The sequence below is a fragment of the Plodia interpunctella genome, chromosome 12 (assembly GCF_027563975.2).
Source record: "Plodia interpunctella isolate USDA-ARS_2022_Savannah chromosome 12, ilPloInte3.2, whole genome shotgun sequence".
Lineage (NCBI taxonomy): Eukaryota > Metazoa > Arthropoda > Insecta > Lepidoptera > Pyralidae > Plodia > Plodia interpunctella.
In genome coordinates this window covers 73,762-87,322 of record NC_071305.1, presented here as the reverse complement: position 1 = coordinate 87,322, position 13,561 = coordinate 73,762, and the positions used below count along the sequence as shown (strand labels likewise).

The 13,561-nt window shown below is 61.8% G+C and overlaps 2 protein-coding genes across 2 annotated transcripts; both read left to right on the top strand.

Moving 5' to 3' along the window:
* The first annotated feature begins 487 nt into the window (after window positions 1–487).
* LOC128674453 (uncharacterized) lies at window positions 488–2,503 on the top strand. The gene has a single exon (XM_053752971.1). It carries the CDS (start codon window positions 488–490, stop codon window positions 2,501–2,503), a length of 2,016 nt encoding a protein of 671 aa, XP_053608946.1.
* On the top strand, window positions 2,503–3,489 carry LOC128674452 (uncharacterized; the record flags this gene model as incomplete). Its single annotated transcript, XM_064436291.1, has 2 exons — window positions 2,503–2,928; window positions 2,995–3,489. Coding segments are annotated over exons 1-2 (921 nt in total), but the record flags the coding sequence as incomplete, so codon positions are not given.
* Window positions 3,490–13,561: the final 10,072 nt, after the last annotated feature.

Below are 13,561 nucleotides of genomic sequence, written 5' to 3'. Positions count from 1 at the left end.
GAGGTACACCGTATGGTTTTTAGTGGGTTCGAGCCCCACACTACTGCTTTCCTGTCCCCGCAGTGAAAGTGGTGTCAGTGGGTTGGCCATTTTCCATACGAAAAAAAAAAAAAAAAAAAAAAAAAAAAAAAAAAAAAAAAAAAAAAAAAAAAGGTTGGGGTGCTACTGGGGAACCACCCCACAGTGCTTGCGTCCACGTCGCGTTCCCCGGGCAACGTCGCGTCCTAACCACCGTAACGGAGTGGTTAGGCCGACGGCTAAAGTGCACTGTGCAGAAGGAGCAATTTGCGAACTGTGAAGAATGTCGTCTAATGACCAAATAATGAGGGACGCCCGCGGGCGTTTCCTGAAAAAAGGCCCTTCTCAGGGCCACCCAAAAGGCCCTTCTCAGGGCCACCCAAAAGGCCCTTCTCAGGGCCACCCAAAAGGCCCTTCTCAGGGCCACCCAAAAGGCCCTTCTCAGGGCCAAACAAAGGGAAGGGTGGAAATGGAATGTTCAGGGTCTGAACATTCCGCTGGGGAGGAAACTGACGGGAGTGGCCTCGCTGTGGGCCAAGAGAGGATGGGGAGCCTGTTGGGAAGTGCGGGCTCCATCACCTCGTTGTCGGAGTCGGTGCTGGGCAACAAGCGCCTCTATTCTGAGGTGGCGACTGGTTCCGGCACCGACACTGAGGTCGGTGTGCCACGGGCACAATCAGTGGCGAAGAGGGGCAAGGCTCGGGGTGCCTCGCACCTGACGAGGGCCCGGGCTGAAGCGAGGAGGAGTCAAGAGGAGGATGCCGAGGCTTCCTTCTCGGCCTCTCTAGGGGCTCGGGCCTTCCGGAGGGGAGGACCCCTGAATGGTGGGGACGATGATGTGGTGGTGGCCCCCATTGATGCGCGGGACTTTGGGGCCATGGGTGCTGATGGACTCATGGCCACTGCGGTGGAGAGGCTGGGTATTATAACCAGCCTCGTCGGGAAGACTGCCGCCCTCAAGGGGGGCTTCAACTCCAAAATTATGCGGGCCTCCTCGGATATCAGGGATATCGTGGACACCCTGGTGGCGCGCAGCGAGTCGGACGAAGTTCGACGCCTTAAGGCCGATAATGGTCGCCTCCAAAGGGAGGTGGCCATTATGAAGGCTGAGGTCGCTGCGCTCCGCCGGGGGTTCGAGGAGGCCCGCCGTGAGGCTGCTCAGGCTGCGCGGACGGTACAGCGGCAGGCAGCTCCAGTGGAGGATGAGCTGGAGCAGAGGATGGCCAGATTAATTGATGGCCGTCTGGCAGCGCTAGGACTGGCTGGATGTCCTCGGAGTGCCACTCGTCCACCTCTGGCGGGTGACAACTCCGAGGTGGCGAGGGCTGCAAGGACGGCCATTGATCAGGCCTCCGGTCTGGGTCCGGCGCCGCGGCTTGAGCAGCCGGTGGTGGAGTTGGAGGTTCGGGCCCCTGCACGCCCGGCCTCTGAGAGGCGGGGTTGTAAGGGGGTAGGTGCTGGGGGAGTGACAGAGTGGGGGCCCTTCGGGCCGTCGACCTCAACAGCTGTGGTCGACGAATGCCCGGAGCTCCCCTGGGTCGAAGTCCGGGGGAGGAGGGGGAAGGGGAAGGGCGTGGGAAAGAAGTCCCAGCCCAAACCTGCGGAGCGACCGGCGGCGGCCCCAACAAAGGCCACTGCAACGGCGCCCAAGGCACCCCCCAGGGCGGCGCCAGCGAGGGCGGCCAAGCTGTCGGCCCCTAGCTCCTCGGCTGTAATTCTCAAGTTACAGCCAGAGGCAGCGCAAAAAGGGGCCACATACAGCTCCGCCCTCCTCAAGGCCGAGCAGGCGGTGAGCCTGGAGGGGCTAGGAATCGGCTCGCTTCGGATTCGCCCGAGTGCGACCGGAGCGAGGCTAATCGAGGTCTCTGGCCCCTCCAACTCAGACAAGGCAGATGCGCTTGCATCGGCCTTGAAGGCGGCCCTTTCCGGCGTCGCGGACGTTTCCAGGCCCGTCAAAACCGCGGACTTCCGCGTGACGGGCCTGAATGATGCGGCAACGGCGCAGCGGATAAAGGCTGCGGTCGCGCAAGCCGGGAGCTGCACGGAGGACCAGGTCTGGGTGGGTGAAATCCGCTCAGACTGGCGGGGCTCTGGCTCTGCCCTGATGCGCTGCCCGGTCACGACGGCTAAAAAGCTGATCGAGGCGGGCAGCCTCACGGTAGGCTGGAGTCGAGTGCAGCTCCGGCACCTGGAGGCGCGCCCCATGCACTGCTACAAGTGCATGGGGAAGGGGCACACTGCATCGCTGTGCCCCTCGCAGACGGACCGCAGCCGGCTCTGCTATAGGTGCGGGGAGGCAGGGCATTTGTCCGCCTCCTGCACAGCGGAGCCCCGCTGCGCGGTATGCCGCGACGCCGGCAAGCCGGCGGGCCACGTGATGGGGGGTAGGGCCTGCAACCCACCCCCGATCCGAGGGAAAGGGCCGTCCCCTCCTCCGCGCGAGGGAAGGCAAGGGGAGGCGCCAGTCGGCCAAATGGAGGAGTGATGGGGGTCACCTTCCTCCAGGCCAACCTCAACCACTCCGCTAGGGCGCAGGATCTCCTCCTGCAATCCATGGCGGAGTGGGATTTGGATGTCGCGGTGGTCGCGGAGCCGTACGCGGTTCCCTCCCTGCCTCACTGGGCGGGGGATCTGGATGGCCTCGTGGCCATCGTGGCTAGGCCTGGTGCCGCCCCTCCCCTCGCGATTAAGAAGAGAGGGAACGGCTTTGTGGTGGCGGTTCGGGGAGAGTACGCCATAATTGGTGTTTACTTCTCCCCGAACCGGGATTTGCCGGCCCTGGAGCGGTTCTTGGATGCTCTGGGGCCGGAGATAAGGCGGTTAGCGCCCCTAAAGGTCTTCGTGGCCGGTGACTTCAACGCCAAATCAACGGCGTGGGGGAACCCGGCCACGGAGCCCAAGGGGCGAAAGGTGGAAGAGTGGGCGCTGGCCGCGGGGCTGTCTCTCCTAAACAGGGGGACAGCCCACACGTGCGTGCGACGGACGGGCGGATCGGTGGTGGACCTGACGTTCGCCACCCCCTCCGCCGCGCGCTCCGTGTCGGACTGGAGGGTGGAAGGGGGGGTGGAGACACTCTCGGACCACTTGTATATTCGGTTCGAGGTGTCGGCCGCCCCCCAATATCAGGCGGCATCATCGTCCCGGGTGCGCAGCCGGTTCCCGCGCTGGGCCCTTACGCGGCTTGACCGGGAGCTGGCGGAAGAGGCGGCCATCGTCGGCCGCTGGAGCCTCCCGCCTCTAGACGGAATGGGGGTGGACGACGCGGCTGACCGTCTCGGCGACGCTTTCACAGTGGTGTGCCGGGCGGCCATGCCAAGCGTAGGTCGAGCCCCCCCTAGGCGGGCGGTCTATTGGTGGTCGGCGGAGATTGCCGCCCTTCGCGTCGCCTGCAACGCGGCCCGAAGGGCCTATAGTCGAAGCAGGCGGCGCAATCCCCGGGACGAGGAGAGGGATGGTCAGCTGTATGCGGTGTATGTGGAAAATCGCAAGGAGCTGCAGCTGGCCATCGGTCGGGCCAAGGAGGAAGCCTTCGAGGAGCTGGTGGAGGGTATCGAAAGAGACCCATGGGGCCGGCCGTATAAGTGGGCGCGAGACAAATTGCGCCCACAGGCGACCCCGCTAACGGAGACCCTTCAGCCAGCTCTGCTGGGGGAGATTGTCGGGGATCTATTCCCCGGCAATCCGCGAGGGTTTTCTCCTCCGAGGATGGCCCGACAGCCGCCTGACGCGGAGGGAGAAGAGATGGAGGCGGATCCGCCTCCCGTCACCGACGTCGAAATGGAGGTGGTCCTCGACCGCCTCCAGACAAGGAAGAGGGCACCGGGTCCAGACGGGGTGCACGGGAAAGTGCTTGCGCTGATTCTCGTGCACCTCGGGGAGGAGTTTCGGGGGCTGCTCAACCGCTGTCTGCGAGAGGGGCAGTTCCCGAAATTATGGAAGGAGGGCCGGCTCTGCCTTATTCCGAAGGGGAGCCGGCCCTTGGACTCGGCTTCGGCGGTGCGACCTCTGGTCCTGCTGAGCGAGGCTGGGAAGGCCCTAGAGAGCGTTGTGGCCTCTCGCCTCGTTCGGCATGTTGAGGAAGGCCCGGGACCGCGTCTCTCTGACGTGCAGTACGGATTCCGGGCCAAGAGGTCCACCATCGACGCCCTCAGGCGTCTGCGGTCGGTGACGGAGGAGGCGGATCGAGAAGGCGATGTGACCCTGGCGACGTCTTTAGACGTCGCCAACGCCTTCAACAGCATCCCGCACAGTGTAATACGGGAGGCACTCCGGTACTTTGGGGTGCCCTCGTACCTGCGGCGGCTGTTGGGGGTGTACCTGGAGGATCGTGTTGTCCTGTACGAGGACGGGGGGGGTCGTATGGTTCGGCGGAGCGTCGAATGCGGTGTGCCACAGGGGTCGATTCTCGGCCCTATCCTGTGGGACATCGCATACGATTGGGTCCTGCGGTGCCGGCTTCCCCCCGGGACGGGTGTCATCTGCTATGCGGATGACACTCTCTTCACGTCCCGGGGTGCGAACTTCGGTGAGGCGGCGCGGCTGGCCGAAACGGGCCTCGCCCTTTTGGTCGGCCGCATAGAGAGGCTGGGGCTTCGGGTCCGACTGGATAAGACCGAAGTCCTCCTCTTCCGCGGGGCCCGGACGCGAGGACCTCCCCCAGGGGCGCGCCTCCAGGTGGGTCATGAGGAGTTGAGGGTGAGTGCCCAGATGAAATACCTGGGCCTCATCCTCGACGGGAGATGGTCCTTTGTCCCCCACTTCCGAGAGCTGGGGCAAAGGATCGTCAGGACGGCTGCGTCGCTGGGCCGACTCCTGCCCAATCTGGGTGGGCCCAGCGACGCTGTACGGAAGCTGTACTCCGGCGTGTGCCGGAGTATGGCGATGTACGGCGCCCCCGTTTGGGTGGACGCCCTTGCCGCGGAGAATAAGCGCCTTCTCCGGCAGGCGCAGAAGGTGATCGCGGTAAGGGCGATACGGGGGTACCGTACAGTGGCGTTCTCTGCGGCCACAGCCCTCGCGGGCGACCCGCCGTGGGAGTTGGTGGCGGAGGTGCTCGCCGAGGTTTACCACTTTGTGGCGAACAGGAGGGAAATCGGCGAGCACCCCTCGCCTGAGATGGTCCGGCGGGTCCGCTTGCGAGGGCAAGCGGAACTCATGCGGAGGTGGGAGGCAGACCTGGCGCGGGCAACGTACGGTGTACGCACAGTGGAGGCCCTGCGCCAGGTCCTGGAGAGATGGATGTTGAGGCGGCGCAAGCCTCTCACCTTCCGCATGACGCAGGTGCTCACCGGGCATGGCTGCTTCGGTGAGTACTTGCACCGCGTGGCCCAGCGGGAGACCGAGCCGGTCTGCCACGATTGTGGCGAGGCTCGGGACACTGCTCAACATGTTCTAGAGCAGTGTCCCAGGTGGAGTCGGCAGCGCCACGATCTGGTGGCAGTGCTCGGTGGAGTGGATCTGTCGCTCCCGAGTGTCGTCAATGCGATGCTCGGGAGTGACGGAGCCTGGGCGGCAGTGGCCTCCTTCTGTGAGACTGTTATGTCACAGAGGGAGGCCGAGGAAAGGAACCGCGAGGACCACCCCCTCGCGGAGCCGATTCGCAGAAGGCGGACGGGGGTGCGACGCAGGCGCTACCTTGCGCGCTTGCAAGCGCCTCCGTAATTGGTGGGGCTAAAGTCCCACCCGTCGGCAGGGGTCCACCAGGTGTCGGTGGGCCCCTGAGAATGGTGAGTCCGGTCTCTGGCAAAAGAGACCGGCCAGTCGCTGAGGCGTCTTGTGCTAGATAGATCCGAGGCGCCTCCCTGTAAAGCGGCCGATGGCATCCGCAGGGGTTTAGTGGGTAGTCTGGGCCGATTAGCTGCCCAGGAGTCCCACACTCAGTGCGTAAATGCATTCCCCTGCGAAAACAAAAAAAAAAAAAAAAAAAAAAAAAAAAAAAAAAAAAAAAAAAAAGGTTGGGGTGCTACTGTCAGGAAACCTCCACGTTGGCTCGATGATTTGAAGGTTTGCTTCTGTCACTTGATCTTTGATTCGGTGATAGCGGCGGCTGACAAGTTATTGGGCTGGTGCACCCTGGGCGACGGTTAATAACTCCCCGTTTAGGGGTCTTGTTAGCCGTTGGCAAATGTCCTGGCAACTGGTGGTGGGCTACCCATGTCGGGTAACCCAGGTTGGAGAGCCAATTGGCTCAGTGGCTGTGAGAGAAGGGGGCTAAGCCCTCTACTCTTACAGCCGTGGTAGGGGTCGCGGGGGAAGAGGAGGGGTTGGTATTACGGTGCGCCGCTCTCCCTATCCTCCGCGACCAGGCGCGGCCATGGCGCAAACATGGTGGTCGGTGGGGCCGCAGAGGAGGAGGACTGCCGGTATTGCGGTGCGCCGCTGTCCCTATCCTCTGCGGCCGAATGAGGCGCGGCCATGGCGCAGGCATGGTGGTCGGTGGGGCCGCAGAGGAGGAGGACTGCCGGTATTACGGTGCGCCGCTGTCCCTATCCTCTGCGGCCGAATAAGACGGAGAGCCGCTGCCTCCGGTCTGCTTCCGGACTGGATGGCGTGCGGCTCGCCTTGGTGGTTGGGGGCGCGCCTGCGGGCGCCCCCCTGAATCGGTGGGACAAGGGTCCCACCCGGCGGCAGGGGTCCTTCAGATGTCGGAGGGCCCCTGAGAGTGGAGAGTCCGGTCTCTGGTGATAGAGACCGGCCAGTCGCTGAGGCGCCTTGTGCTAGTTAGATCCGAGGCGCCTCTTTGTAAAGCGGCCGATGGCATCCGCAGGGGTTTAGTGGGTAGTCTGGGCCGATTAGCTGCCCAGGAGTCCCACACTCAGTGCGTAAATGCATTCCCCTGCGAAAACAAAAAAAAAAAAAAAAAAGGTTAGGTTAGGTTAGGTTAGGTTAGGTTAGGTTAGGTTAGGTTGGGGTGCTACTGTCAGGAAACCTCCACGTTGGCTCGATGATTTGAAGGTTTGCTTCTGTCACTTGATCTTTGATTCGGTGATAGCGGCGGCTGACAAGTTATTGGGCTGGTGCACCCTGGGCGACGGTTAATAACTCCCCGTTTAGGGGTCTTGTTAGCCGTTGGCAAATGTCCTGGCAACTGGTGGTGGGTTACCCATGTCGGGTAACCCAGGTTGGAGAGCCAATTGGCTCAGTGGCTGTGAGAGAAGAGGGCTAAGCCCTCTACTCTTACAGCCGTGGTAGGGGTCGCGGGGGAAGAGGAGGGGTTGGTATTACGGTGCGCCGCTCTCCCTATCCTCCGCGACCAGGCGCGGCCATGGCGCAAACATGGTGATCGGTGGGGCCGCAGAGGAGGAGGACTGCCGGTATTACGGTGCGCCGCTGTCCCTATCCTCTGCGGCCGAATGAGGCGCGGCCATGGCGCAGGCATGGTGGTCGGTGGGGCCGCAGAGGAGGAGGACTGCCGGTATTACGGTGCGCCGCTGTCCCTATCCTCTGCGGCCGAATAAGACGGAGAGCCGCTGCCTCCGGTCTGCTTCCGGACTGGATGGCGTGCGGCTCGCCTTGGTGGTTGGGGGCGCGCCTGCGGGCGCCCCCCTGAATCGGTGGGACAAGGGTCCCACCCGGCGGCAGGGGTCCTCCAGATGTCGGAGGGCCCCTGAGAGTGGAGAGTCCGGTCTCTGGTGATAGAGACCGGCCAGTCGCTGAGGCGCCTTGTGCTAGTTAGATCCGAGGCGCCTCTTTGTAAAAAGCGGCCGATGGCATCCGCAGGGGTTTAGTGGGTAGTCTGGGCCGATTAGCTGCCCAGGAGTCCCACACTCAGTGCGTAAATGCATTCCCCTGCGAAAACAAAAAAAAAAAAAAAAAAAAAAAAAAAAAAAAAAAAAAAAAAAAGGTTAGGTTAGGTTGGGGTGCTACTGTCAGGAAACCTCCACGTTGGCTCGATGATTTGAAGGTTTGCTTCTGTCACTTGATCTTTGATTCGGTGATAGCGGCGGCTGACAAGTTATTGGGCTGGTGCACCCTGGGCGACGGTTAATAACTCCCCGTTTAGGGGTCTTGTTAGCCGTTGGCAAATGTCCTGGCAACTGGTGGTGGGTTACCCATGTCGGGTAACCCAGGTTGGAGAGCCAATTGGCTCAGTGGCTGTGAGAGAAGGGGGCTAAGCCCTCTACTCTTACAGCCGTGGTAGGGGTCGCGGGGGAGGAGGAGGGGTTGGTATTACGGTGCGCCGCTCTCCCTATCCTCCGCGACCAGGCGCGGCCATGGCGCAAACATGGTGGTCGGTGGGGCCGCAGAGGAGGAGGACTGCCGGTATTACGGTGCGCCGTTGTCCCTATCCTCTGCGGCCGAATGAGGCGCGGCCATGGCGCAGGCATGGTGGTCGGTGGGGCCGCAGAGGAGGAGGACTGCCGGTATTACGGTGCGCCGCTGTCCCTATCCTCTGCGGCCGAATAAGACGGAGAGCCGCTGCCTCCGGTCTGCTTCCGGACTGGATGGCGTGCGGCTCGCCTTGGTGGTTGGGGGCGCGCCTGCGGGCGCCCCCCCTGAATCGGTGGGACAGAGGTCCCACCCGGCGGCAGGGGTCCTCCAGATGTCGGAGGGCCCCTGAGAGTGGAGAGTCCGGTCTCTGGTGAAAGAGACCGGCCAGTCGCTGAGGCGCCTTGTGCTAGTTAGATCCGAGGCGCCTCTTTGTAAAGCGGCCGATGGCATCCGCAGGGGTTTAGTGGGTAGTCTGGGCCGATTATCTGCCCAGGAGTCCCACACTCAGTGCGTAAATGCATTCCCCTGCGAAAACAAAAAAAAAAAAAAAAAAAGGTTAGGTTAGGTTAGGTTAGGTTAGGTTGGGGTGCTAAGTGCGGGAAACCTCCTCGAGTGCCCGGTCTCTTGAAAGCTTTAGCTTCCCTCATTTGATCCACGGGATCCGGTGAGAGCGGCGGGCTGACAAGGGATTCGGGACGGTGCACCCCGGGCGGCAATCAGCAACTCCCTGCTTGCCAGGGTCTTGGTGGTTGTTGTCTGATGTCCCGCTACCCGTAATCCCAGAGATTCACTCTGGGGACGGGAGGCTTGGCTTAACCGCCCGGCCTACGAGGAAGACAACCTCTTCAAAAATCACCCCTAATCCCAAGCGGCGGGGACGCCGTGAGGGGATGCGTGACTGGAGGGTAGACCAGTCGTTAGCGTTCCTCCCGCCAGAGTACCGGCCGACACTCTGGTGGGTTACCCCGGTAGGCTTACCCGGGCACAGGGGGCACTGCTCGGGTGGACTTGTTTTTTTTTTCCCCCATACTCGTGGGAACTTTTATGGAGCCTAAACTTATAAAAAATTCAAAAGAAGGATGTCGTCAAGGCAAGAAGGAGCGAGAAGTAGAGGGAGCGACCTCGGAGTCCGATTCTTCGATGGGCACTGCCCTTTCTGGGAGTGAGAGCGAGGTAGATAATATTCCGGAGGCAATGTCGGTCAAGCCATCGACCTCGCGGAGGGCGCGGGGTACCCGCACGAGGGGGAGACCGCCCACTACCGGTGAATATGTTGGGCTTGCTAAAGCTAAGGAGGAACTGCTGGCTCTAAAACGTCAGGAGTTCCTTTTAGATGCAGAGGCACAGGTAGTGCGGGCTGCTAAGAAGGCACGCACTCTAAGGGCGCCCGAGCAGGAGATGAAGTCAGCTGAGGCTCTGACAGCAGAGTATGAGAAGCTGCCTGCTGGCCAAATTAAAGAGAAGGTGGAGGCGGAGGTTGCCCTTATCAGGACTGTGGCCACCAAGTCTGGCAACCTTAAGGGCACCTTCGTCAAGGAGCTCAAGCAGGCGGCTGTCTCTGTCTCCGTAGCCGTGGAGGCTTTAATTAAACGCTCCTCCACTGAAGAGATGAGCAAGCTGCAGGCTGAGAATCGGCAAATGCGGGAAGAAAATTCTAAGCTATCCTCTTTAGTGGAGGAGTTGCGAAGTGAGGTGGCTGACCTGAGGGCCGAGGTTCGCCAAAGAAATGCTCCGGAGGAGGTAGCGTCCGTTGATGCGCCGGTCATGCGCGGCGACTTAGAGCGGATTGTCGCGGAGGTTGCCCGCAAAGCTGTGGCGGAGGAGCGCCGACGGTCCTGCACTCAGTCTGCTGAGCCGATGGGGTCCAGTGATTCTGCAGCTCCGGGTGCTAGGGTGATGGTGCCGGCACTGCGGCCTCCTCAGAAAGCGGAGAAGAAGAAGAAAAAGAGAAAGAAAAAGAAGGCAGGAAAGGAAGCGGCAGCTGCCTCTGCGCATGCGGAACGATTGGCCTCTCTGGCTGCCGGCTCCCACCCAGAGACCCAACAAGATGAAGGCTGGGTAAAGGTGACCAGGAGGTCCAGAAAGGTGCCGAAACCTGTGCAGGGCCGTGCTGAAACGGCAAGCCAGGTATCCCAGAGGCCCAAAGGGCGACAGGCGCAGTTGCAGCCCAAATTGCGTCCCCCCCGCTCGGCTGCAGTTTTGATACAACTGCAGCCAGATGCGCAAAAGCGAGGGGTGACTTATAAAGAGGTTCTCTCCGATGCCAAAAGCAAGCTTCGGATGAGTGAGCTGGGCATTGGAGGGATCTCCATTAGGGCGGCCAGGACTGGAGCTCGGCTACTTGAGATTCCGGGCCTCGACCGTGGTGCCAAAGCGGACGCCCTTGCCAAGAGGCTTGGAGAAGTCTTGGACGCAGCCACGGTCAAGGTATCTCGTCCGGTCAAGTGTGCTGAGCTTCGAGTCCTGGGTTTGGACGACTCTGCCTCGCAGGAGGAGGTGCAGGCAGCAGTCGCTGGCGTTGGTGGATGTGCTGTGGATGCAGTTCGGGTCGGTGAAATCCGGCTTGGTCGCACCGGGAAGGGCACGGCCTGGGTCAGGTGTCCAGTGGAGGTGGCCAGGAAGGTGGTGGCCGGCCCACTTGTGGTTGGTTGGGTTTTGACGAAAGTCATAGTGCTTCCGCCGAAGCCCCTGCGGTGCTTCCGATGCCTGGAAACAGGTCATGTGAGGGAGGAATGCACCGCAGAGGTCGACCGCAGTGGGCTGTGCTATAGGTGTGGCTCCGCTGGTCACTTGGCCCGGGATTGTGACAGCGCGCCCCGCTGCACAGTATGTGCAGAGGCTGGCAGGCGTGCTGATCACAGGGTGGGCGGTAAGGCGTGTGTTGCCCGTCCACAACGGCAGAGAGGAAGGAGGCCGCGGGCGGCTGCCATCGGGCAGTCGCAGTTGGCTGTGCAGCCACACACTGCTGAGCGGGAGGAGACAATGGCTAACCGCTGATGGCCAACAAGTGGTTGCAGTGTAACCTCAACCACTGCGCCAGGGCTCAGGATCTTTTCTACCAGAGCATGGCGCAGTGGTCAGTTAATTATGCCGTGGTCACCGAACCCTACTTCATTCCGAGGAGTGACAGTTGGGCCGGTGACCACGAGGGTCATGTGGCCATTGTATCGCGGGCAGGGTCGACGCCCTTTGAGGGTGTAGTCTGCGGCAGCGGGTTCGTCTCGGCTCGACTGGGTGATGTGGTTGTGATGGGAGTCTACTTCTCTCCTAACCGCACACTTGGCGAGTTCGAGGCGTTCCTTGCTGAAGTAGAGGTCGTGGTGCGCAGGAGTCACCCTCGCCTCGTCCTGGTTGCGGGGGATCTCAACGCCAAGTCCACGGCGTGGGGGTCTCCGGCGACGTGTGGGCGTGGTGAGGTTTTAGAGGAGTGGCTTATTGCGGTCGGCCTGAGCGTGGTTAACCGGGGTGCGGCAGACACGTGTGTGCGGTTGCGGGGGGGCTCCATAGTCGATGTGACGTTTGCGAGCCCCATCCTGGCGAACCGTGTCCAGGGTTGGCATGTGGTTGAGGATGCGGAGACCTTGTCAGATCATCGGTATATCCGGTTTGATGTCTCCGCATCGTCAGCTGCACATGGTGGTCCAAGCCGCCCCCCGGACCGGTGCGGTCCAAGGTGGCAGCTCAAGAAGCTTGATAAGGAGCTGCTGCGGGAAGCTGCAGCCATCCAGTCCTGGTTTCGTGCGCCGGAAGAGGCTGACGTCGAGGTTGAGGCGAGCTGGTTCAGGGAATCAATGGTCAGCATCTGCGATGCCTCCATGCCCAGAGTCAGCTCGCGTCCTCCTCGTCGCTGGGTGTACTGGTGGACTGGCGAGCTCACACAGTTGCGTGCAACCTGTGTGGCTGCCAGGCGTCGGTACGCTCGGCAGAGGAGGAGGAGGCGTCGAAACCAGGCCTTGGAAGATGAGCTGCACTCAGCCTACCGACAGGCCGCGGAGGCTTTGAGGCTGGGAATAGCGGAGGCTAAGGCTCTGGCCAGGAAAGAGTTGCTGGAGACCCTCAATCGCGACCCGTGGGGAAGGCCATACAAGGCAGTGAGAGATAAACTCCGCCCGTATGCCCCCCCACTGACGCAGAGTCTCCAGCCGGAGTTTCTGGACAGGGTTGTGGCCGCCCTATTCCCGCCCCAGGAGGATTTTGAGCCTCCCAGCATGTCCGCGTCTCTGGCCGAGGGGGGCGGGGAGGTCGGTCGGGTTCCAGAGGTGACCAGTGACGAGCTGGGCGCAGCGGTACTTAGGCTGCGCGAGAAAAACACGGCTCCTGGTCCCGATGGAATACCCGGCCGGGTTATCGTCCTCGCCCTCGAAGAGGATGTGCTGGAGCAGCGAGTGCGGAGCCTTTTTAGTGCTTGCCTCGCTCGAGGCTCAGTTCCGGCCTCGTGGAAGGTCGGTAGGCTGGTGCTCCTCAAGAAGGAGGGGCGCCCGGCGGATTCACCGTCGGCGTTTCGGCCCCTCGTGTTGCTTGACGAGCTGGTGAAGCTATTCGAAAGAGTAGTTTCTGCTCGGCTCGTCAAGCATCTCGAGGAAGTTGGTCCGGACTTGTCCGACCAGCAGTTTGGGTTCCGCCGGGGCCGGTCGACGATTGACGCCGTTCTGAGAGTCAGATCTCTGACGCAGGATGCAGTTGCCCGGGGTGAGGTTGTTTTGGGGGTGTCTTTGGACATCTCCAACGCTTTTAACACCATCCCCTGGGCCTGCATTGGAGAGGCACTGCGGTATCATGGCGTGCCTCTCTACCTGCGTAGCATAATAGGAGACTATCTCTCGGAGCGGCGTATCATCTACCCTGGAAGGGATGGATGGCAGGAGGCGGCGGTGAGTCGCGGTGTTCCACAGGGGTCGGTCCTTGGCCTGCTCCTGTGGAACATCGGGTACGATTGGGTACTGCGGGGGGCGAATCTCCGGGGTGTTGACGTCATATGCTATGCCGATGACACCCTGGTGACCGCCCGCGGCACGACAATCGGGGAGGCGGTTGCGCTGGCGACGGCTGGAGTCGCTCAGGTGGTGCGACGCATCCGCTTGCTGGGCTTGGAGGTGGCGCTCAATAAGACCGAGGTTTTGTGTTTTCACGGTCCTCGGAGGGCGCCCCCTCCCGGCCTTAGCTTGACGGTGTGCGGAGTCAAGCTGTCCATCGAGCCGGCAATGCGCTATTTGGGCATTGTCCTCGATGGCAAATGGAGCTTCGGCGCCCACTTTGAGCGACTCGGGCCGAGGTTAGTGGCTGCGGCTGGTGCGCTGTCGCGACTCTTGCCTAATTTGGGCGGTCCTGAGGC

What these genes read in the sequence shown, in the direction of transcription:
- LOC128674453 (XM_053752971.1), top strand. Translation starts at nt 488, where the DNA reads ATGGAATGTTCAGGGTCTGAACATTCCGCTGGGGAGGAAACTGACGGG.